The following is a 25,001-nucleotide window of genomic DNA, read 5'->3' as shown; positions in this document are numbered from 1 at the left end:
CTGCCAGCCAGCAGTTCTTTCTGATCGGTGCATCTGAACTGAACACAGGAGGCTTTAGAATTTTCAAAGACTGGTTAAAGATTTTATTAATATGATAAAAGACTCTGCACAGCTATTGCCTATAAATCACTTTTATATCAAAATTTCCCTGGTTTTGAGCATAGGCAGCATATAAAACTTCAGTGAATTGTGTCCCAAGGCTCTCAACTAATCTTTCTGTATTCTAAATTCTCTTCATTATTAAATTGATTACTCAATCAATTCTTCATATCTTATTCCTTCAAACAAGTGGAACAATTCTAATGCTGCTACACAAAACTATTCATTTGAAGTGTTTTATTTTTAGTATAGCTATTATTAAATGTTTTGTTCGTTAGATCATCTCTGGTTTCTGCACAGGTAGAGAAACATGGATAAAAAGATTGAAAACAGGTATATTAGTCTTCTGCACCTATGACTGAAGTTTAAACCTAACCCTGTTTGCTAAGGTTAGTTCTTACATGTTCTGGATTTGCAAGCAGTGTCAAAAAAAAGTAAATAGAAGGTACTGACCATGATCATTTTAACAAAGGCTGGTCCAAGAGAGCTGACATTGGGTTCAGGTCAAAGGCTATTGAAATCAGTGAGAATCTTGCTGTTCTGTTAAAGAACAGGCAATCAGAAACTGTTCCAAATATGGAATATATGCTCTTTGCTGTGAAATGATGGCCCATTTCCTCTGATGCTACCAAAGACTTTCACATGAGGCTCTTCTATAGGGGCACTGACAGGTATTTTAGCTTCAGAGGATGGCATTTCTGTATCAGTTCGTACCACAGCCTTAACTCTTACAGTCAATCAGAATATCAATTATTTTGCCTATGGAATCACAAGGGATTGGTGAGATATTATGGGTAGATAAAAAATAGTTGATAATAGCAAAAATAAAATGTGTAATCAAAATTATTTAACATTCTTATTGGCACCTAAACAACTCATATTTAAAAAAATCAAGCTATAGATTCTATGAGTTCCATTACCTTATTGAAGGGGCATAATTCATGGACATATCTTGGCATATTTATTAATGACACAGAATATTGGGAATAGCATCGATATTGCCGTTTACTGCATTGGAAGATAAGAAAATGCAGACTAAGTTTCTCATCTTGCAGGGTATGTAGGGTGCCTAGGAACTGCAAGAACAGTAATCTCGGTGCTAAATGGTAGAGTCCCTATTTTGCTAGATGCTATATAAACACAAAGAAGGATGTTGAAGGATTGCAAAGATAAAACTTTTATTGACTTCAATGAGTTTATGTTTTCAACTAAAGTCTCTAGAAGTTAAACTAGGGCGCGTATGTTAACAATATTTTTTTAAAATGCTTAATAAAGGAGGGAAGGAATGTGATGGTAATGATTATGCTGACATTACTGGTGATGAACTGGTTTGTTTTGTTTTTTGGTGTTTTTTTTTTTGTTTGTTTGTTTGTTTAGGCTTCTCCACCAAGAAAAGATACCAACTGGGTACATGATACATGAGCTGCAACAACACTAAAATCTCACGTAATTTACACAGAGTACCAAAAATTGAAACATTTAGAGAGCTAGAAATATTTGTGTTGGTGCTTAATTTCCACACCTTACAGCCTCATCTATCATGGCTATTTATTAAAAACTGTGAATGTTTAGGAGGTACAGTAACAAATCAAACCTTTAATCTACTCTTAATTCACTGCAGTTTTAAGGGGGTGATTGTTGCTGATTTTTTGGCTTTTGCTTTTTGGATTTCAGCATAATTGTAGAAGAGCAATCAAAGTGCAACTGTATGTATAGTTCACTTGGTTTATAAACTATTCTGTGTTTTCACCACACATACTGTTTTTCCATTTTCAATTAATTTGTATTACTTGAGCACTTCTGTTGCTTTTGATGCAAGAAATTAGTTTCAGTGTTCATAGCAAGGTCAGAATATTGTCCCAGGACAGCCTGAGGAGCAACCAGCCAACAATTTGGTCATTAGATATCACCACAATTTAAAATATTGAGTCAGGATTTCTGGCTGTCTGATGAACTGTGTTCAGTGTATAGTCCAAAGAATGAAAAGCAGGATGGAGACAGGTGGGAGCTTCCTCTGATCCTGGACTCCATGACACATGCATGGGATTTACACAGTTCATAGTTCCCTGTAGAACCAGGAATACGAAAGTTGCATTCCCTTTTCTTAGCATAGCAAGGTGATGGGAAAAAGCGTGAGGGGTCTGCCCCTTTGTCTGGTGGGTACATTTCATTTGTGCTGTTTCTGTAACAAAGCGAGCTGCTCCTTTCTCCCAACATTCAAATGTTCTATCCTGACACGAAATTCTCTGGGTCACTAACAGACTATAATTAAGCCAAATTATTAGTGATCATTGTTTGATTGATAAAAGTTCAATCCTGTGTCCGTAATTTCAATGACAGGCGCCATATTGTTGCTGCTTCTCTACTGCTTTTAGTGACAACAGACTCAGCCAATAGCTCTGACACAGAAAACCTGGCAGCCATAGGAAAACCTCACATACTCACTCCTTTTTTTTTAAGCTGTCTTAACTGGGCTCCAGCTTCATTCCTGATCAGGGAGGGTGTCACTATGGGATGATGATGGACTTGACTTTATTTAGAATAAGGTCTATGAAAGGAAAACAAAGGCTTACGAAATTCTTTCCCAGAGAACTGACACAAGGACAGTGGGATCAGAGTTTACTGGTTATTAGAAAACATTGTTTCAACTAAATTTCCTGAAATGTTGGTGTGTTTCTCCAATTTTCTTCTCCTAGATAATGCCCAGGTGTTTTTGCAAATCTTCATCTTGATTTTAGAGATTATGCTTTCACAGATAACAAAAAGAAACAAATCTGTTTCAGCATGTAATCATTGACACTTGAACAAAGCAAGCTGGGTATCAAATATTGAGTACTGGTAACAAGTGGCTCTCAATTTGTCTATTCCTTGAGAACTTACACTGGTTGAATGAATTAATAACTCAGGATGCTCTTGAGCAGAAAAAGAAACTAATGTCATCATAAAAATTATCTCCAGCCAAATGTTTACTTAGCTCTAGTCAACATCTTCTTTCCACTGCCCATAAAATCTCTGATTCAAGAGAACACAGAGAAGACTTAAAATCTTGCAATCATAATGCATTTTTTTAAATCCAGTACAGGGTATTTCCATTTTCACAGTAGGACACGATTTATTCTCCTTCAGACAAGCTAATCTGAAGCCAACCATTGCTAATTATTATCTGTTTACTGAAACACAGGAAGATTCTGTATTCAAGATACTACACTCAAATTCACTTTGGATAAAGATTTTTTTACCCACTGATAGAGCCAAAATATTGTTCCTCAGCTAACATTAGCCAACATGCTTCTGCTAGCAGAAGCATGAATCAGTTCATAAATGAGTTGATGTAGGGACATGATGGGGCGGGGGGAGAGACAACATCCAGATAAATAAATAAAACTTGACTTACTTGCACAATAAATTAATACAAAGTTATGTCCATGACTTCTTTAAGTAATTACAACTTTCCTAAGGTAACATTTTGTTTTAAAAAGGGGAGTAGGGGTTAACATTTGATAATTATCAGCAATATGATAAAAGGTTGCTATTACCAATGACTTAAGGACTACTTCCCTGTAATTTTCACTTTATGAGTTTATAAATTGCTTTGTTATTTAGTGCAGGCTCCTTAAAGCCTGAAGTCTTTATGCACTGGATGATAACAAATGGATCAGTTTTATCACTTATAATAGTTCAGTAAATCATGAAACAGCCTACCTTTCAGCAAAGCCATCATATAGAACTTATCACAGCAAACCTATCGGTTGTTATTTCCGACTATATATCTGACAAAAACAAATTAATGCTCGGTTTCCTTGTCACACTTGTTTTTTAACAAGGTGAGAACAGCCTCATAACTGAGGGTTAGTGATACCATTGCTTTGATTTGGTGAGGGGCGTGTATACCTACAGGGCAGCGTGTGCTGAGAGCACGCAGTCTCCTCCGAGGCTGCCAAGAGTGCCGCTGCTGATGTCAGCAGCACTGTTAGAACAGCCGCGAGACTAAGGTGAAAACTGCTCCTCTGCCACCTGAAATCTTGTCGTCTTGGGAAAAGCACCAGAATTAGCCCTGCCATTAGGCTGCCCGGGATCTCCACTGTTTTCCTCACAATATCAGAAAGGCCTCTACAACAAAGTCCTGGTGAAGGCAGGTATTGCCCATCTCCAGGCACGTAAAGTGACAAACACGTAGCCGTAGGAGGCATTCTTTTAGGAAGGCACTGTAGGGGGGCAAAGTGGAAAAGTACGAAACTAAAATACATGGATATTCAGAGAGCAAGTGTGGAAAAGAAATGACATAAGAGAATTCAGATATCTACAGAGAGTGGAAAAAAGATGCCGCTACAGGTGCTAGTTACTCCCAATATATTACCAGTCTGCAAGAACAGCAGAGTTAACTCAGTTAACAAAGCAGCTGAATATGTCATTTTTAACTGGTGACTCACGATTTCTAGACTACCTGTCTCATTAAAGCTAGTTTTGGTACACCACGTCATGACTGAAGAGTACAAAAACCTATGTGCATGATTGCTAGGGTACTTTTTACACAAGTAGGCACTGTGTTTAATAAGCAGGGAACACATAAGTGAAATCCCTGGCAGATATTTCACATACTGAATTCTCCAATCAGGTACAGAGCCGAAGGGATGGTCTGGCAGTGGCATAGGTCTAGGAAGTAACTGGCTTCAGAAACTTGTTTTGGTGTTTTGTTTTAAATTCCTATGCCTCATTCTCAAGGAAATCAGAGACTGCTTGAGAAGCTCTAATGGCACCATTGCATCAAGAAAAGGAAGCTCTGAGGCTGCTCTTTAATAAATCAATGCCTCTTTGGCTGACTTCCAGACCACAAAAACACTCTGGGCATCTTTGCCTGCCTTCCATTTTTGTGTCTTGTAGGACTCTCTCCATCATCTTTATGTCTGCATATATTCTCCATAGCCCTTTCTTTTATTTGGCTTCTACCTTGAGACTCACTGAACATTCCCCTTTATTAGGTCTCAGACCATGTTTTTCCAGAAACCCTTGACATTTACTGGAACCATCTATGTATTAATGACAGATCAGCAGTAAGACAACAGTTAAGGCTGTATTAGTGTTTTCTTAATACGTGCAATGTGCTAATATGTACACGTATGCCCAAATGGTTCTGATTTTCAGAAGTGATATAAAATTATTTTGAGATCACTTAAATATATCAGGAAACTTCTGCCCATCATTCCAAACTATGCGAGGGAGCCCAGGGAATGTCAAGAGACAAAATGAGATGAAGAGTGCCAGTTGGGAGTCTGGTAGAGGGAATGTCTTCATGTCATCTCAGAATATAACATATCTCTGAATGGATCTGCAATGCAGTTATCTATGGTGTGTTCTTGTTCACATTGAATGCTTACAGACTCACTTCTAGATTTAGAATGTCTTTAAACAGGACACGGTTGCTTTTGAAGAGCAGATATTTCTACAAGAAAGTTAAGTGCAACATGCAACTACCTGTAAAGAAGTACTTGTATTTACAGTAGTACTGCGTAGTTAAGTAGCCGTAAATCCATACTGCAGGTAAACGCACACAACCTTGCTCCAAGGAACGCACCGAGACAAGAGACTTCTGCATTGCTTCCTCCACAGTGCTAGCAGATGATAACTAGGTCACTATACTCCTTCCAACATCCCCATAGGAGGAACGATTATTCTTCCTGGTCTGAAAAATTTTGGGAGTATGCACCTCATTGCAGAAGGTCAAATTTGGTATACTTTTGCCTGTATGTATCAAGCACTACGAAACAGGTCAGTCCTCTGATTCTATACCCACTTGTACAGCCACTGAAAGGCCACTAAACTAGCCAATAAGCAAACCGACCTGTGCATACTTCAGTCCACCCCACTGCCTTCTAGTACTATCAGAAATTCCTTCAGCAAAGTGAAGTTGGATTCCCTGACCATGCATTCTCACAATTACAAAGTCCAGTTATCATACAATTTTCTTCTTTTGTCTGAAATGGAAATAGTCACCATATTGTCTCCTTACATTAGCTGCCCATTCTTTCAGTTATTAAATTGACTGTACATTAGAGATGCCATGCTTACCTCAGACACTCTCCATTAGAAGGGATCCAGCCTGTACACTAAATATTTAATTTGTGTTCTGAGATGTTCTGAATCTATGTATTTTCTATTTTCCTAAGGGGTTCATGCTTCACATCAGTTGGATACTTCTTTCCCAGCAACAAAATGCAAAGTTAACTATTTCCAACAGCAAATGCACATGTACCGACACTGAAACAAAACAAAACAAAACAAATTACACCCTATTCTGAAGACACTGAAATTCCAGAAATACAATCTCACTCTCAAATCAAAATGTAGACTCTTCTGGTATTACAGACTGGAAATACTCACTTCTGAGTACATGTGAAAACCGAGATTAACTTTTTTCCTCAGGAGGGAAATTCTCCAGTAGTGTCACAAGGCGATTGTTCTTCACTTTACAGTTCCGTCTTTCATCACAGACAAATCATTAAAATGGTGGCAACATTTTGATGCAGCCCGAGATTACTCCACAGTTCTGAAGCACTCCCCACGACAAAAGGTTGTTGACACTTTGAATTGGACTAAAAGAGAGCATCAGCAAGTGGCAGAGCAAACATCTGCTGCTTTTGTCTTCAAAGAAAACTATACACATAAGAAAAAGGAGCAGTGTCTCTGTGACCACAACCTTAGGTAACAATATCACTGTCACTTTTCTCTGGAACTACGCAAGTCTCGGTTGGGCTCCACACACAGAGTAAATTGCAAAATGCTGATCAAAGGCATCACAGTCTCTTACTGCTTTTCACTGAGCAAGACCTTGTTAAACCACACTATCTTTGCAAAGTGATCATTGCAAGTAAACAATACTAAAGCATTTCAAAAACTACTTTGATTTTCTGACATATGAAATTTAATGTGCCAATATGGAAAAACTGCAAAGAACATTCAGAAATGCAAACCCTGCTTCTATTTAGTTAACATATCCAAAGTACATATGACATACAGAGCAAAGTGGTGACTCGCAAGGCTTGTTTTCCATTGTGACCTGTACTTCAAACAAGGGAATTCTAAAGGAGTAGAGCTCATTAATGCAGTTCTTCACAGGCACAGAGACTCCCCGACTGCAGTATCAGATTGCATAAAGGCCCATATGGCCACTCAGTGGCGATATTTTGCATTGTTTCCCTCTGAGCATTAAACTCCATGCTCTCTGTACGGTAAGGGAGCCTCCACATTAGCTAAATGTTCTGAATTTATGTCTTCCATAATTATGGATATTCAAACGTGCAAGTTAGAGAGCATGGACACCTAATTAAACATATGCTAAAATTGTCTTAGCCTAAGATACATTTTCTAAGACTATTTCTATGTTACAAATTCCAATATTGTTTACATTCCTTACACCACCTGGCAAAGGAATGAATGCGCTCTCCTTGCGCCTCCAGCACTAACCTAAGCAGGCACAACTGACCGAGTGCTCCATATAATGCACTAGTGGAAGTGCACAGCAATGCATCAAAACTGTGCTTTAGTGTCAGCAAGAGAGCAAAATAAACAGTGCAGGAACACGGCAAGCATTTGTGTGGAATTTAGTTCAGAAAAACATGCAGGAACATAAATCTGCTTTTGCTATTTACTGTAATAGTATCAAAGCTGAGTTTTCTCCACATTATATTTTCACACCAATTGTAGTATGATTACAGTTGCATACTTAATAAACTTTTTTCTATTTGTAATAACTTCAGTATTTTCCAATGCTTTCAAAATCAAGCTTGCATGAATCTGAATCAAATGTGGAAATACTGTGTCATTAAACATTTTGAAAAATAAGATTTCTTTTTTCTTTCAACTATTTCTAAAAGTTAGATCAGATGATCTTCCGAGGTCGCTTCCAATCTGGGTTGTTCTATGGTTCTGTGATTCTTCAGATTAGGAAAGACAACGTTGTAGGAAATATCTGAATAGTGTATGGAATAGAAATTCTGTTTTCAGACCAGTTGCACTTAAAATGATTCCATCTGATGGTTCCTAGACAGTCTTCTGGGAACATGATTAATAAGGAGGAAGCTTTCTCCTCACAGCCGGCAATCATAATATAAGAGGTATCATAATTTTAATGTACTGAATAGAGTATGGAAGCTTATTTTTTGCAGCCATTAGATCTGAAAACTGTATAGTAAGCACTGATTACTATTTTTAAAAACAGAAAGAACTGCACGGCTTTGTTAGCACACCATGACTGCTCTGTTCTGATGTCAATATGTGAAAAAATTATAAATTTTGAATACATACAAGTTTAGAAAAGTTTCATTATGTTTTAGTCACTGATGAACAGTCAAAATATTTTCCCGTCTCCCTGTAAAACAGATACTCTGGATACAAGATTATCATAACTGAAAGAAAACCCCACAATCCTATACTGGACTCCACATTTCCATCTGAGCATATGACTAGGAAGATGACCAGCACCCAAGACCTGGACATTTCAAGGAACTTAGTGTAAATTAAGTTGGAAAGTGAGTTATGAACGTAGTTACAACTAATAATTTAGCAATAATTTCTCAACATGAATATCTCTATTTGCTTTCACAGAAGTATTTTCACTCCATTTAAATGAATGGGACAAATAAAGGGGTAAAATAAAACCCAAATGTGAATAACAATGACAGATTATGGCCGCCTTTTCTTTTTTTAAAAAAACTTTTTCCAAAGCTAGCTGTTTCTCAAAACTGCAAAGAGGTGGGATTCTGAGCAATTCATACTTCTGTTCTGAGCACAGCAGCATGTTGTGGGAGATTATTTCAGTCTAAAAAACAGAAGATACAATTCAGGCTTTGATGTTTAAATATACTAGTTTCCAAACTGATGAGGCTCCTGCAGTGATTATGCTGTCCAGGACTGCCCTTCATTAGGATACATTAGGAAAGCATCAAACAGATAGATGTAGCAGAGATGTTTGTTTGCTGATCTTATTGTCCCAGCAGCTTCTGCAAACATGGTGAAAGGTGTGAAACGGTTGGCTAATAGTTTTTTCTAAAGAAATTTTTGCTGCAAGGCTTTGTGAAGAGGAGAAAAATTAGTAGAACTAAAGGTATTTTTTAAATTCTGTACTTACCTTCATTTGTCTTCCAACAACAAGAATAGCTCCCTGCTTGAGTCCAAAACTTCAAGATGGCTCAAAACTAATGTCAGCTTCATAAAACATGATTTTTGTTCGTTTAGCAGAGCTTATTTTTATTTCTCTATCCTGCTTCCTGGAAATTATATACAGTTGCTTGGGATTTTGTACTAAGAAAACCATTTCTGTTGAACACACAGAAAGACTCTGCTTTCAGCGCAACTTGGGATTTTGCTGCAGAATAGAACAGAACACAATTACTCTCCGGGTTCTCTTACTTTAAAACAAATTTCAAGAGACTAAGAACAAGTACACACTTCCTCTAAAATCCCGGCCTATCTGAAGCCAAGATTTCACCCTTTATATAAGCAGTATGGTGTATATGATCTGTCACATGTCAACTACAAGTCTGCAGGACTGGATCCTTAAACTATATTATACATAAAATATAGATATCTATGTTTGTAGGTATATACATACATACAAGTATTGATGCGTGCATCTGCATTTTTGTTTGGGATTAACTTATTCCTCCTTGTAACTTTGCTGCTTTGAAAAAAATTGGTAGCTACCTAAAAAAGCATAATTAAATGTTTTAGTAGAGAAGTAAACTTGACCAGTTCAAACAAGTTTAGAGAGATTTTACAGAACATAAAAAGACCATTACCATCAATACTAGCACATGATGTCCATATTATAATCAATATTCCTTCATTCTCTCTCCTGTAAACAATACTGGTTCAAGGAGTCAGTGTGGCCCAATGAATATACGTCTTTATAACACTACATCATTTGTATTGTTGACGTAAATTTTTTTTTTTCAGTTATTCTAATACTCTCAATGCTTGTCTTGTTCCCTTTAAAACACTACATCTTTAAACGTCGTTATAACACTACATCATTTATATTGTTGATGTAAATGATTTTTTTTCAGTTATTATAATACTCTCAATGCCCATCTACCTGCAAGTGAAAAGCTTTTTCAGGTTTTTCACTTGATCCTAGTGAAAAACAAATACATAGTACGAGCCAACACCACCACCCAGCCAAAACCACACAACCGCCAACCCAAGCCAGAAAGGTCTTGTGGAAACACCCTGGGAAAAAAAAACAGAAACAAAAACCCACAAAAAACCCAACCAACACCCCAAATTGCACTGTAAACTAGATAGTGTTTCCTGCTTGAATTAGGTGTGACATTACAGAGGACTATGATCTTTGCTAGTCAAATTGACTAAGCAACAGCAGAAGTTGATGTAAGAAGTCAAAATAGTATAAGTCCTGTTAAAGCTGTGCACTTAAAGGTCTGGTTTCAAGATGATCAAAGAGAAATTATAAAAGCTATGTGAAAAAAGAGCTCACTCTCAACAAATAGAAAATAAGCAAGGAAATCTTTCTTTTTTCTGGGACAGCATCGCTGATCACAGCGAGTGTTCTGCAAAAGCAGCTGTATGCAGTCATTGCAGAAACTCCGTACCAAAAATTGCTGTTCTGAGTGCAAAAGCTGTTCCCAGATACAGTGTGGATGCAGTACTGTGTATTGCTAATGGTTTTGTAGCAGGAGAAAGAGAGCACCACGATATTGAATTAGTGTTGGGTACTGGTTCAGGATATCTAAATCCGTTTCCTTCTATCCCTTCAGAAGTTTGCCACTTCCTGAACCTTGATTACACTTAGTGAACTGCCTCACAAACCAAATCCCCATCCCTGACTGTCTGTATACAAACATGACTTTAAATATACGTCGAGTATCTGACAAATTCCATATAGTGTGTGCAGCTCTAGACAGAATCTGTCACACTGAATGGACAGGTAGTTCCTGAAAGCATTGCTTCAGCCTCACTAAGTATTACTGTAACTCTTCAGTTTCGGCAATTACAAAGCACCATACTGAAAAATACTTGACTGTGCAAAAATCAAAGTTGAATTCAAGAGTAAGTGGCACTTGAATAACAGAAGATCCTCTGCCTACTGTTCTCAGAAGAGAGAGATGCCAAAACAACATCAGGAAAGGAATGGAAGGTTTACAGAATGGCATTCCATCAGCAGCAGAGACATGGAAAATACCTAAAGGCTTCTTTATTATTCCTGAAAGAATTTAAAGAAACCTGAAGTGAGTAGCAGCATCACTATTGAACAAAGGGAAGCGCTGCAAACATTCATTCTTCTCTTGAACAAAGGAGCATATTTTTAGCAGTTAGCTTTTTAAAGGATAACAGCATCGTCACAGTGAGAGGCTATGTCACTTTAAACATGAACCATAACAATTTTCATTACCATTGTTACTTCTTTTAACGATCACCATGGTTATCAAACAACACGTTGGAGGCCAGGGTTATCTTAAAAAAGTTACTATGCTTGCAAAGTGTCTAAGGTCTACCAGAACTGCCAGCAGGACTGAAATGGATTTTACCATGTTTCTTTGGTTGCCTTTTTTTTTGCACATATTAATTTCAAGCTAGATGAAAATTTAAAAGAAATCACACCCCTACAATTAACCCCCCCAAAAAAAAATTTTGGTGGACTATTTACAATCCTTTTATTCTTCTTTAGATCTTAGTTCCAATAATTTTTTTCCAGACTGTGCTGTGAATTACTCTTTACAGAACCACTGGGAATGCAGTTTGTAAGATGGTGAGTGAGATTACTCTAATTTCATTCTATGTCAATGTGTAATACAGACCAAGAACCAAAAATACAATGCCGCCTTATTAATCTCACCTACCTGTATCTTCACCGTACACCTACATGCATGATGACACATATAGCTCACTGCAGAAATTAAAGAAGGATCATTTTAAGCCACTTGCCTAGCATGTCAAATGCAGCATAACCTGCATGAATTCCTAAGGAAAGGATGCATAGTAAACACACATCGGATTAATCCAACTCTACTAGTATATCTTAGCTTTTCCCCTTTTAACCCTTTTTCCTTCAAGAGAGGGATGTATAATACTAGGTAGTTCCAGATTACTCTTACAGGCAAAATGTACACACGTTGTTTGCATATGCATACCAATAGATTTTCAGTAGGAAAAGAAAAACGAAGAAGTTTTTATTAATGGCCAGAACTACCTGCCCGGTTTTGCAGAAACACTATGAATTACTGTATTGCTTTCTGGTAACAAGATAAGACATCACTGACTCATGAAACAAGCTTCTATACCTTTCCTTTTCCCCAGTCCAGCGTGGGAAGACGTAGAGATTGAAAGCACAGCTTCTTTGGCCAGCCACCACGTAAGTTCTGCTATGCTATCACCATAGTACATTATTGCAGAAAATGCTCAAAAATAACATCTGCTTCACAAATCACTTCCACTCTGATTCTCTTCCTCTCTCCAGTTGTTTTATTTTTTTTTCCCCCCTCAGCTCAAACTGATTAAAAAATTAGCATCTGCCACTGAATCACAATTTACCTCCTTAGTGCATCAGAGGAACGTTGTACACAAAAACTATCAGCGGATTATTCCTAGATCACTGGAGAAAGCTAATTCCACAGTGATGAGCTCCAAAAATTTTCTTTAAAATGTTTCCATAAAAACCCATCTACACAGCTAAGCACCTTACGACCTGATGAATTAATGCACTGAACAAAGACCCAAAGAAAACTAAATATTGCAGGATTATGGTTGCTTAAAAATTATGCTGGACATAAATGCATTTGCTTTTGTCTTCCTTCTACCTGGCATAACTTTAATACATTTTTGGCTGGATGTCGCAGCTTATTTCATTTACCGTATAAAAGACAAGACAAATAGAACGATATTGAATGCAAAACTTCCCTTTGTCTCTGTGAAAATTAAGAGTACTATAAAAAAATATAAGTTGATATTAAATGCAAGATGATAGTAAGACCCTGCCCTCTCTGTATTTCAGACCAGAGAAGGAGCTCTGGCTGCATATAATGCATCTTATTATTAATTGCATGTGAAAGAAGCTGTTAATTAGAGCAACAACTAGGTCACTTAAAATTTCAGATCAAGGAAGTTAATCACACCGTTTACCATTAGACCTCATTGGTATTCACAGGAACATTTATAAACCCTCGTAACATTAGAGTTTAAAATTGCTCTGTGCCCACCTTAGAGAGCTCAGCAAGTATTGCTGCATAAGGACCAAAAGCATTAGCTTATATAGCAAAACTCGTGCATGTTCATCCCGATACAGAAGTTCACTTTAAACAATTACGTTGATAATGCAAAATAATTTCTCAGTTGAAAGGAAGGCTGAGTAAAGCTCGGTAAGGTTTAAGTTAGCCTATAAGTTTAAATAATGTCCTTAGGCTATAATAAAAAAATATAACCCAAAGTTAAAGTCAAAACAATGAGGGAGGTTCAGTGGAAGCAGAGGACAGACCTCTGAGGCTGTCGCTACACTTTTTTATAGCTTTATGTACAACAGCTTATTTCTACCTAGGGCTGGTGTCCTGATTTTCTTCACAGCCTTAAATAACCTGTATCATTCATGTTTCAAAGTCTGTTATGCAGACCCAAATGTGAGAAGATAAGTATTTTTAAGTGATTTTGAACAAGCTGGGAGTTCTGTGTCCTTACAGGTCATTTATAATGCATCAGAATGACAATTACATTAAGCTCCACACAGCAACTCATAAAACAGCAAGTGGCAGTAGGGAAGTCAGAAAAGAGGACAGGGTGTATCTGTCCAAGAAGGGACTGGAGAACACACAAAAAAAAAAAAAGGAACGAGGAGGACTAAACAGTATCACTGTTTTCTTTAAAGGAAATACTGACAAAGAGCAGTGTGTGGATGGCACTGGAGAGAGCAATACTGATGAGTCAATTTCCCTTTAAAGACACATTAGTTTTGTAGTGCAACTTGATTTAAATGAAGCCAGATTAGAAAGCATGACTAAGGAGAGTCAAAGGTGCAGGCACTGAACTATGACCAAAGCATCTCTACACAGTATATTGAAATTTCACTGTGACCTTTTGTCACAGCAGATGAGCTGCTGTAAACTAGAAGAGATTCTGGGCACTGGTAACAGTTTGGGCATTTGAAGACCAGGCAGGGGGAAGGAATAGCTCTAACATGCTCTTGCTGTACCTGTGTGAGACTTCTTGGTGGCTGTACTTTCTGTACTACAGCCACAAGCTCTTAACTGTGCTGGGTGGAGTACTGCTTCCCCTGCATCCTAGCCTCGGGAACAGAGTTACACTGATAACTATATTTCATGTAACAGGAAGATCACAGCAGTAGTGGAAGGAGATGTACCTAATCTTAGTAGGTTAGAGACATGTTTTTTTCCTAAGTTGTCATGAAAAGTGACATGTTGATATGACACAAAGGCATCATGAACACTGAGCTCGTTGTTAGATGTAAATGTGTAATACTGGAATAGAAAGATACATGAAAGTTTTACTGCATCACATTTTATCCACTGCTTAGAAAAATCACATATTTACTTGAAGAGTAAAGAAGCTGGGGGCCTCCTCCTATTATATTTCAAAACAATGTTTTTCTTCGTTCAAAGGAGAAAACTTAATAAAAACCATAAAACCAAATTAAAACTTTGTTCTCATGGCACTGCTACCTCTTGAAAAGACTGTCCTTCAGGTACTGTTGCAGTATTTTGATTTTGACAGCTGCTCTGTTGAGACATTACTCCTAATAAAACAAAGCTTTGTCACTTCAGCTTCAGTACAATAGCAACGCAGTCACATATCAGCAAGAAAAGAATCAAGGACAAAATGTGATGCATCATTCTTGCATAACTTGTTTACCAAAAATCCCATTGCAAATATAGTAAAGACCAGCTGAAGCACCTAGGTATGTTGATGAAGTTAATCTAATGAATGGATGAATGTTTAAGAACACTACACGACTTGTTTTAAGACTATATTCTTCATACTTGCAAGTCATGCAGGCACTGCTGATGCTTAGTAAACTGCAAACAAAAAAATGCTACTTTTTCTATTTCTAATAAAAACCTTACACTACCCTTCAGGCCTGCCTCTCCCTTTCCACTTGCACATGGGATTTCAAGAAAATACCCATCATGTGGTATCAATGCATGTAGGTCTATTAAGCAACACTTGGATGACCCAAAAGCTTTTTTTTTTTACTAATGAAAACTCTTAACTCCTTTCCAAACAAATACTAGAATCAATCAGTTGAACAAGGAAATACTTGAGATGAAAAAGCATCTGCAGAGATCTGTAGCCCATGTAGCATTTAAAGGGAGCAGGGACTAAAACCTGTTTAAAACACTGTCACTTTAACATGGGAAAAGGGGGAAAACAAAATAAAGGTCAGCAGCCTGGCTTCAGGAACTCAGTCTTGTTTATAGATTGTACACAACCAATACACACACTAAAACACTTGGAATTTTTCTGCCAGTTCCCTCACATTCTTAGCACTGATTTCTTTCTGAAAGCACATATACTATAAAAAATCCAAAGGATAGTTTCATCTTGCTTGAAACAATCTGGTAGTGGAGAAAGTCTGAGAAACATAGTGACCTTTACCACTACTAAATCTTCACATGGTGCATAGGAAGAGCACACTGAGTGTCAAGAGAGCTCCTGTAAAGAGGTATTTACTGCCAAATCTCACTGAATTATGGAAGAAAAACCTGTATCTACTGTAACTGTTTTATATTGATATGTACAATATTTACCAACAAGCAAAGGAGCTAAATATGTTCCTCTTAAATACAGCAATCCATCTGTCAATAGCACAAACTAGATTCTGCTTATGTTTTAAAGAAACAGAACATTTTGCATATCATTGCACTTACCCTTAGTTGTTCTCTTTCACAACTCATCTGTTGCTTTGAACTCTACAAGAGGAAAACAGAAAAAAACAAAACACAACAACTTTGAAAGCACAGCATTCTTACCACAACAAAGCTGCTAGGTTTACATATCTTACATGAATAAATACTGGAAACACAGCCATGAGTCTAAACACAATACTGTATTGTAGATTTAGATAGAACCATTACTGCGAAAAAAGTATTGTTTTTCACTTATTATTTTAAATTTACAAAGGTCAAAAGGAAATTAACACCAGAACCCACCACAAGTCTGAAGTACAAAAGCATTTTTGAGATTTTAAAGATCTCATTGGCAGTTCAGTTCAGAAAGAAGCTTTCCCCTTTTTCTATTCTGTCACAAGTCTGCGTTATATTTCTGAACACCCCACTACTAAGATACCACAACATATTCACAACACACCTTAGAAATAAAGATACAGAAGCTTCAAGAAGTGATAAAGCTATTCCTATGACAACTTCCAGTTCTGCTCTGGTATAAAAATAACTCTGAAGACGACTTGATGCCAATGCATATTTTTTTCCATACTGCCGTCTTTATGTTCTGCCAGGTTTATGAGAAACACTCTTAGACTGTGAGAGCTGGTTGCTGAGCAGGACCTCACTACCAAGTAACAGCAGATGTGAGTCATCAGTGAATGGCAGCACAATTTGTGAAGTCACCGCTCTGCCAAAAAGAAACGGGCTCCTCTAGAAAGAGCTCAAGAAACTGAACAGCAGCCCTGGGACACCCAGTTCCTGGTTGGCTTTCCAGCCCCCTGGTTTCCGACTCAATCCTGCCACCAGGACCTCTTGAACAAAACTTCAAAAGCTTTGATTTGTCCAGCCTGTGGCAAGAGGTTTTTTTGGTTGGGTGGTTTTTGGTTTTGTTTCTAAAATAAAGTATGTTTAGAATACTTTCAGGATCACTTATCATCAAGTGTAATCGCTGCCATTCCTGTGATTAATGTACCTGGCAAACACAATTCACAAAACACGAAAAAAAAATCTGATGCAATGTTTTCTAAGGATATTTTCAGAGGTTCAGAGTACACTTTTCACTGCTTTGCACTTACAAAAAGTTACAACATGAACCAATACCCATTTGTATGAGATATTGCTACTCTGTTGTGATGATGAAAAGGGGAACTTCTCAGGCAAAGTTACGTTACTTACAAAAGAATAAAACTGCCAGCCCAGTTTTCAACATGGAAAAATGAGTCCTAATAAATAAGTTACAAGCTAAACCTGTATATATAGCAGAAGTTTTACAACAAAGTCCCTGTACAAAAACACAAATCTGACAAGTTGCTTAAAGTTCTCTAGCAGGGAACAAAAGGTAAAGGGATTCAGCATAGGTCTGTTTACAATCTTCCCTTAAAAAGTAAAATTAAGTACAGCTAAAGTGACTCTCTCTTGCAGACTAATGATTCCATTTTTCAGAGTTCATGCCTTCACACCATTTATAAATTACTTTAAGGTTATATTAGTCTGCATAATAACTGTACTTACATAAGTCTCGAGTTAATTTTAGATCTGAATCTGCTCTAGATGAATCTATTCACTTTTTCAAAAAAATATAAAATAGAATAGAATATTTCAGTTGCAAGGGACCTACAATAATCATCTAGTCCAAGTTTGAAGTGAGTTTAGGGTTTTTTTGTTTGGGTTTTTTTTTACTATTTAGGTTTTTCTCCATGTAAGCCTCCACACCAGAGATTTTAACTCCAATTTTCAGAAAAAAAAAAATTAGTTGAAATGCGAGTAGTTGTTTTAGACAATGGTCCTACACACATAAAAACAAACAAGTTTAACATTATAACCATCTAAAGCTACCCACTCTTTGACTGTAGGCTATATTCTATAAACATAACAACACTACTACCTTATTCCCTTTTGTCCTGAGCAGTCATAACACAAGACAGATAGCACTATGGTTTTTTTTTCACAGATAAATGCGTGCACAAAGAAATGAAGAAAGTAATTTGCCAAACTAACAGCACATGAGCTCCACTTAGCAAATTGAACAACGTCCAGAATGATTTGTCTTTGTAATATTTCACTGGTCAGCTTCTTTGGATAAGGCTGCCAGTCTTACATTCTCTAATTTGCGTTCTAGGTGTATGAGCTATTTTTCCAGAAGAAATGTTCAACTTCTACCATTAATTCCAGTATTTCTCAGAGTACTCTTCAGGCATTAAAAAAAAAAAAAAGAAAAAGAAAACTGAACAAACAACGTGATTAATTGAAGAAAAGAAAGGGAAAAAAGGATAACATAATAGAACATGCAATGCATTACAGAATGCTGGAATATTGTGATTGCTTTCTATTTAATTCAACATAATTTTCTCAAACATTCTTCGGCATCTCTTGTCAAATTTGCCTGTTTTCTCCAGTCAGATGCCTAGAGAGCATAACTTTTGCAACAGGGGTATTTTTCATAACTTGCCTCCAGAACATAGTAGAACTGTAATCTCTGTAGGTATTAAGTACTACTAATACTTCAGTAGTACTAGTAATAACCATTTTTAAAGCTTCAGAAGAAGACAAAAATGTAATACTGTAGAAAAGATGTTCAGCATAGAAATCAACAGGAGATAAGGGCTATTCAAAATGCTGCCGTAAATGGCATTGGTACTTAAGAAACAAAACCCATCAGATTTACATTTGGTTTGTAGCCATGGGATATGGAATTAGGTAATCCTTCCATCTCATCTGTAATGTGTTTATCCTCTGATTTTCTTCCCTTTGTACTGCACAGCCATACATGGCTCACGAGTTCAGTGTCTCTGATAAAACACATAACAAGGAGAGATTTACAATTCTTCCCATTTCACCTGCCGTATCGTGTTGGTGGGCCTCGACTGCATCTTAGGTAAACTATGAAAATACTTTGTTTATTCCACAGCAGCTGCAAACTATTCTATGGTATTAGTTTAGGTTCTTCTGGGATAATTGGGAAGAGTCTTTTGGAAAGACTTCCTGAAATTTATATTTACTATTTTGTTTCCATTTAGATGCAGGGAAAAATTGATTCAGATTGTACCTTCAACATCACCCTTCAAAAGAATGTGTTATCCTCTTCCCCATGGGATGAAAGTTTTGGCTCTGACCTCACATTAGCTACACAGACTTACAGGCACTATGTCTTCAGACAGAAAGGTGACAAAGGTGGTTAAAGGTAAGGAAATATATCTAGACAGGAACAAGTAGGAAGACCAGAATACCTCAGCCTGCAAAAGAGATGGTTGAGAGTGAGTGTCTATGAAATCATAAATAACATGGAGATGGAAAAGCTAGAATGATTGCTGCTTCTCTCTTCCTAAAAAACAACTCGATGTCAACAAATGAAAATAATAGATGGCCAGTTCAAACCAAACTAAGTAAAAAGATGATTCTTCATACCATGCATAAATAAAGGAGTAGGTGCTGTGGATAAAAAAAAAAAATCAAATAAAAACTGATAGAAGATTATTAAATGCACAAACACCACCTTTGCCACACAAAGTTCCTGGAGGCTGGAAGAAAATTCTGGAGGCAGACGCTTTGTTCCCCTCTTCCATAGGCATGTATAAAGATGGTAGCTGGGACTTACAGACCTCTGGTCTGACTCAGAACAGCTGGTTTCATGTACACTCATAACATAAACATGCAAGCAATTACACTGGGTATTTGGCAACCAAAGGTGGCGGTGGGAGGGGGGAATTTCAGAATAGAAAAAAGGAAAATTTTGTAAAAAAACCCAACAAACAAAAAAGTGTATCAAATATTTGTGGAGTGGAGCAAGGGTTATAGTTATTGACTGCTTAATCAGATAATTAATTCTGTGTTTTCATTAGTCATCTATAAGGCTATCTCCTACTGTCATTTTTAACATAAAATGGACAAATACCTAACATCACAGAGTCCAGAACATGAAACGTTATTTAAGATTGAAAAGAAGTATTTATGAACAGTAGAATACAATACAGAGACGCAAAGAGGAAATAAGAACAAAGATGTACAAGTCGGGAGAGGGCAACTGTGTCTTCACATCCAACTGCTACAGCACATCTGCCAGCAAAACAAACAGAACAAAAACATCCATTTGTTTTAAAAAAATGGCTTTCATAGGAATGTCATGGTTGTATTTTAAAATATATTTTGACTCAATCTACCACCACATCCATGGTGATCTGTTTACTAAAAGAAATGGAGGAAGACAACAGGGGCGATGTGCGGGACACACCAATGACGGCAATTTCCTTTGTTCAAAGTTCAGCAAATGGTTGATTCCAAACTGTACGTTTAGCTGTAATAACAAAATCCATTTCCGTGACAGCCTCCCTCAGAGAATCTACTTCCACGTAGATAGCTCCCTCATCACCCTTCACACTAGCAGCTTTCAAGAACAAAAGCATCAAGGCTGCAATAATGCATTATTAGTATGAGATTAAAAAGAAAAAAATGAAACAAACTAAACTTACCTTAATGAAAAAAGTTTTTCGTAGTTTAAACAATGATGCCATCTATCTGTCTGTCTATCTATTTATCAGTTCAAGTTTATTAAAATACATCTGGGAAAGGCTCATTTGGGCACAGGTGGCTTTCTGTGCAGCTAACCACTGCCAAATTTGCTCTCTCACTTTTGTCTTTTTTTTTTTTTTGCTATCTGTGCCAGTTTAAGGGAAATGTCCTGGCAGTACTGAGCACTTAAGGGAAAACATAAATAATGCATTTACAATATGTAAACCTGTACAGATAAATGAGAAAAACTGAAAGCCATAACATATTTAATTAATGATCAAGAGACCTTAGAAGCAACCTTGTGCACATCCTGCAATTTTAAATACAGTACTTCTCAATCCTAAACTTCATTTGTTATGTCTCTGGATTGAACCACATGCAATAAACTATTTATTTCTTTTAGTTCAAGACTGCATGAAGAACTTGGTCAATATGTGTTCAGTGTCATTAAGTGATGCTCTCACATACTAGAGTTTAGTATTGATTCTCTTTAAAGGATTTCATCAGGAAAAAATGTTTAAAGAACTTGAACAACAGTTCAAGACTACATGTTTTTTTATAAGACAACAATCTTATAAGACACTCATGCTGTCAGGCTCCAACATTTTAAACAAAAAAAGACCTTTTGGAAATACTGTGCAACCTCCTGGTGTCATTGTCTGGTGAGTTCATGAACATGAATAGAATGGGGAAGTATGTTTTGTTTTCTTTAAATAACAGTAGCAGGTGGGAGACTTAAGATCTTTTAAATGTATTTATCAGTCATCCACTCTTCCTAAGGATATGCAAGTCCTAGCTCTGAAGACACTGAAACACAAATAGAAAATAGGACCCATCTATGGATGCAACAGACAGATTGAGAGGGCAACAGTATTACTGGAGTTGATAAGGAATACACAGTCCACCCGAGGAAGGTTTTTTTCATGCAATGTTTTTTAAGCGTCATTTTAAAGAAAGGGTTTAGGTGATGGGGCAAAGAGAACAATATGAAGGTGAAAGGGTTATTTTACAGAAAGATTCTGCTTAAAATGTAAAAGAAAAAATATTTTTGTTACAGTACAACATTCCCAAATATTTGTTTTGCATTTACAAATTCAAAATACTTGCAGGTCATTTGAAATGGAGCACAGTCCCAGTGGCTGAAAGACAGCTAGTGAACAGCTGAAGCCTTTTATATTCTAGCTATTTTATTTGTGGTAAATGGACTTAGCCTGTGTCTGAAAAAAGTGTCCATAAAGCCATCCTGTTTGCAGTGAGCAGTCAGACCCGAACTACTCATCCATGATTTTCTGTGCAGCTTAAGACACCTACTCTAACAGTAGTTCCAGGAAAGGCCCTCAAACATTTTTGTCTTTCTTCTTCCACCTCAAAAAGGACAATGCAAATATGATAATCCGATTTGTAACAATACGCCTGTTCTTGTTAGGAAAGGATAGTTTACGGTCAATACCTACATGTGAACTGTGGAGCATGATTCAGATGCGAAAGACTTGGCACTGATCACAGTCACAGTGCTTTTACCAGAATGTAACTTCACAATTAGTAATTGCTTATCTGATTGGTCTCATATTTCTCCTCATTCATACATAGATTAAATAGCTGAAATAAAACTATAGATTACTCCATCACAGTTGCACTAGTTATATTTCACTAGATACTATGAGACAGTCCATACCATTTCATACTAGTTGCAAAATCCATCAGTGTGTTCTCTTACTAGATACTCATCTGACTCTGAAAGTCTTCTCTCAAAAATTAAACGCTTGGGTTTTTTCCTTGCCACGTTGCACAAAAATGCTGTGCTACACTGCTGTCTGGTGTACCTCACGTGGAAACAGTCACTTCCCGTGCATCATTTTATGACATGTTAGTTTTCGTTACCTCATTGCCCTACAGAATTCAGAAATGATGCTTCAAGTTATTTAATATGTGGAGAGAGTATGGGCTTGTACATAAATGTCTAAATAATGTTGTATATTAATTTAAAACGGCTTCTCAGTACTTCATGTGAAAACCCAAAACACAAATGAAGAAACAGTGTCCAGCCCAAGAGCTCACAGTGCCACAAAGTAGAGCCTGAGGTGCTCAAACACAGAAGACTCATTAAAAATATCAGTAACTGCATAAACATATAGGATGATTTGGACTGGAAGTAACAGAAGTTATGTTTCAAACATAAAATCAACAATATTTCTTCCTTTAGGAGTAACTGGCACCATCCTCCTCTTCTTTTATGAGCTGCTTATGTTTTTTCTACATATGATTCCTGAAAGCCCCCAAATATTGAAAAGAGTCTAATGACATGATACAGTGATGAACACCTGTAGACTTTTTGTGGACAATGTGTTACTAATACAAAGGGGTACAGAGTGTATACGTCTATGCGTATGCACATTTTTCCAGAACAGAGAGCTTTGGGTTTCTCTTGGCTAGGTATGTGTGTTTGCATGCACAGAATTTTAATTTCAGGGGGTTTTATTACAACCATCAGTTATTGTGCTATAGCAGTAGCTAGAGGACTGATTTATTCTCAAACGCCCTTGGCTTGGTATCGTATATCGACTAGTGCTGCTGTCATAAATATATCTGGGTGAAGAACTGTCTACAATTCTGTGCGTAATACTAAGCAGAGTTAAGGTTTCAAGTGTCACATACAAGTGGGTTTATTTCTACTGGAAGAAACAGGCAATTATTATGGCCCATTGAGCTCAGATTAAGCATTTCCATCAAAAAAAAAGAAAAAGAGCCTAGTGCTACAATCCTTGTAAAGCTGTAAATGCAAATGGGGACCATCTCATCTTCCATAAAAAAATAATCTATGGTTTTATAGGCAGGCGTTTCTCCCTCTCCTTTTCTTCTTGCCCTCAAATTAGCAAAATATTCCAAACAGGTTAATTTTATTGAGACAAAAAAGTAGAAAAACCTCCAAAAATAAAATAGAAACACTGTGAAAAAACCTGATATATTAAAACACTTTGTAGGCAATTATTTCCTTGTGTAAAATGGCTCCCCTTTAATCAACTGAGAAACCCCAAAGTCCAATTTTCACCTTTTCTTGGCTTCCGGCTAAGATATGTTTTTTCACCAAGATTATCTGTACTGCTGGACCAACATTGTTACCTGACAGATACAGTTTTTTGGGGGTTGGGGTGTTGTGTTTTTTTTTTTGTTTTGTTTTGCTTTTATTTTAAATAGCCGTAGTTATACGCCCAAAGCATGCTGCAGATCACAAAGATACCCATGTCACTGAACTTGCCTTTGGCTCTGTGAATGCATCAAAGGACACCCCTTTAAGTAAAAGACCTGCAAGGCGGCATAACACCAGCCAGCACCGCAGCCTTCCCTGTGCTCCCACATCGTCTCCTGTTACTTAGGTGGTGCCCTGTTTGTTCATAACAAGTGTAGGAACCGTGGGTCTCTGGTAGGCCCTTGTGGAAAGTATCATGGAGACAAAAACTGGTTTATGTTTCTTTTGCATCTACACTATGTGACTAACCCTTGAACATTAAGGCACTAGTGCATTTATATTGGAAACTACTTTGCAGTACACTTTAATAGAAACTAGGAAAAGGGTCTCTTAAAATATTTTTTGCAAGTACCATTCTAGAAAAACACTTGTGCGGTAAAGCCTCAAAATTAAATTCTGCATGCATGTTCTGCATGTGTTAAATTCCGCATGGAACAATCCCAGGAGAAACTTTATCTATACTTAGTTTTCAAATACGAACTCCTTTTATACATAAAAAACTAGCTTTAGTGCATTTTATTTAATGTCCCTGCAATACACAGTATGTATTATAAGGAATAATCAGAAGGCAAAGGCACTGTACTAAGAAGAATAAATGGACACTACCAAAAATGTAATTAAAAATACTGTGATGTTAAAGCAACCACCAGTGTAGAATTAAAACTATGTTATCTTAGAATGCAAACACTACCACACCAAGCCTGGTGCATTGCACTTATTATACTGTTTACTGCAGCGTAAATCGTTTTGGTTTCATAAGCATATTGTTATTATAAGAATTTACTCTTGCAAAATCTTGTAACTTTTCGAAAATGGATCTTAAGACTCTTTCCTTAAAGTCTCTATCCAGAAAAAAAATTAATGCAGATAATGGCATGAATACCAATTAGGTGATAAGCTCTGAAGCTAGTGTAAATCTAGAATGAAGAAATCAGATGTATTAATATCTGAGTATCAGGTACTGCTACCAGCTTTTGAAATGAATTCTAAGGGTCTGCATTACATGAAGAAGGCAAAAAATCTGATATGCTGCATAGCAGGTTTTTTGAAATAAAGATAATTGACAGAGACAATGACTAAAAACTATAGGCCAAGAACATATAATAAAATTAAGACAGGGTTTAAGCACAGACTCCATTTTACATAGAATAGTTTCTTATATTTTGAACAGAAAATTAATACTAGTCTGTTAAGGAGCCAGTTATTCTAACTGCAGGTAACAACTTGGAAAGACACTTCAAGGAAGAGGA

The 25,001-nt window shown here is 36.9% G+C and overlaps 1 protein-coding gene across 26 annotated transcripts in view; it reads right to left on the bottom strand.

Annotated features, from left to right (window-relative positions):
• RBFOX1 (RNA binding fox-1 homolog 1) overlaps positions 1–25,001 on the bottom strand; it is an 853,949-nt gene that overhangs the window by 369,518 nt on the left and 459,430 nt on the right. For 25 of the 26 annotated variants that reach the window (XM_068420323.1, XM_068420322.1, XM_068420328.1 and 22 more), the window contains one exon: positions 15,984–16,025. The exons of the other annotated variant lie outside the window; for it this stretch is intronic. In XM_068420323.1, the coding sequence (XP_068276424.1) occupies positions 15,984–16,025 (42 nt within the window). The remainder of the gene's footprint in view (positions 1–15,983; positions 16,026–25,001) is intronic. 26 annotated transcript variants of the gene reach the window in all.

The sequence above is a fragment of the Nyctibius grandis genome, chromosome 30 (assembly GCF_013368605.1).
Source record: "Nyctibius grandis isolate bNycGra1 chromosome 30, bNycGra1.pri, whole genome shotgun sequence".
Taxonomy (NCBI): Eukaryota; Metazoa; Chordata; class Aves; order Nyctibiiformes; family Nyctibiidae; genus Nyctibius; species Nyctibius grandis.
The sequence above is the reverse complement of the archived record's forward strand: the minus strand, read 5'-3'. Positions and strand labels throughout refer to the sequence as shown.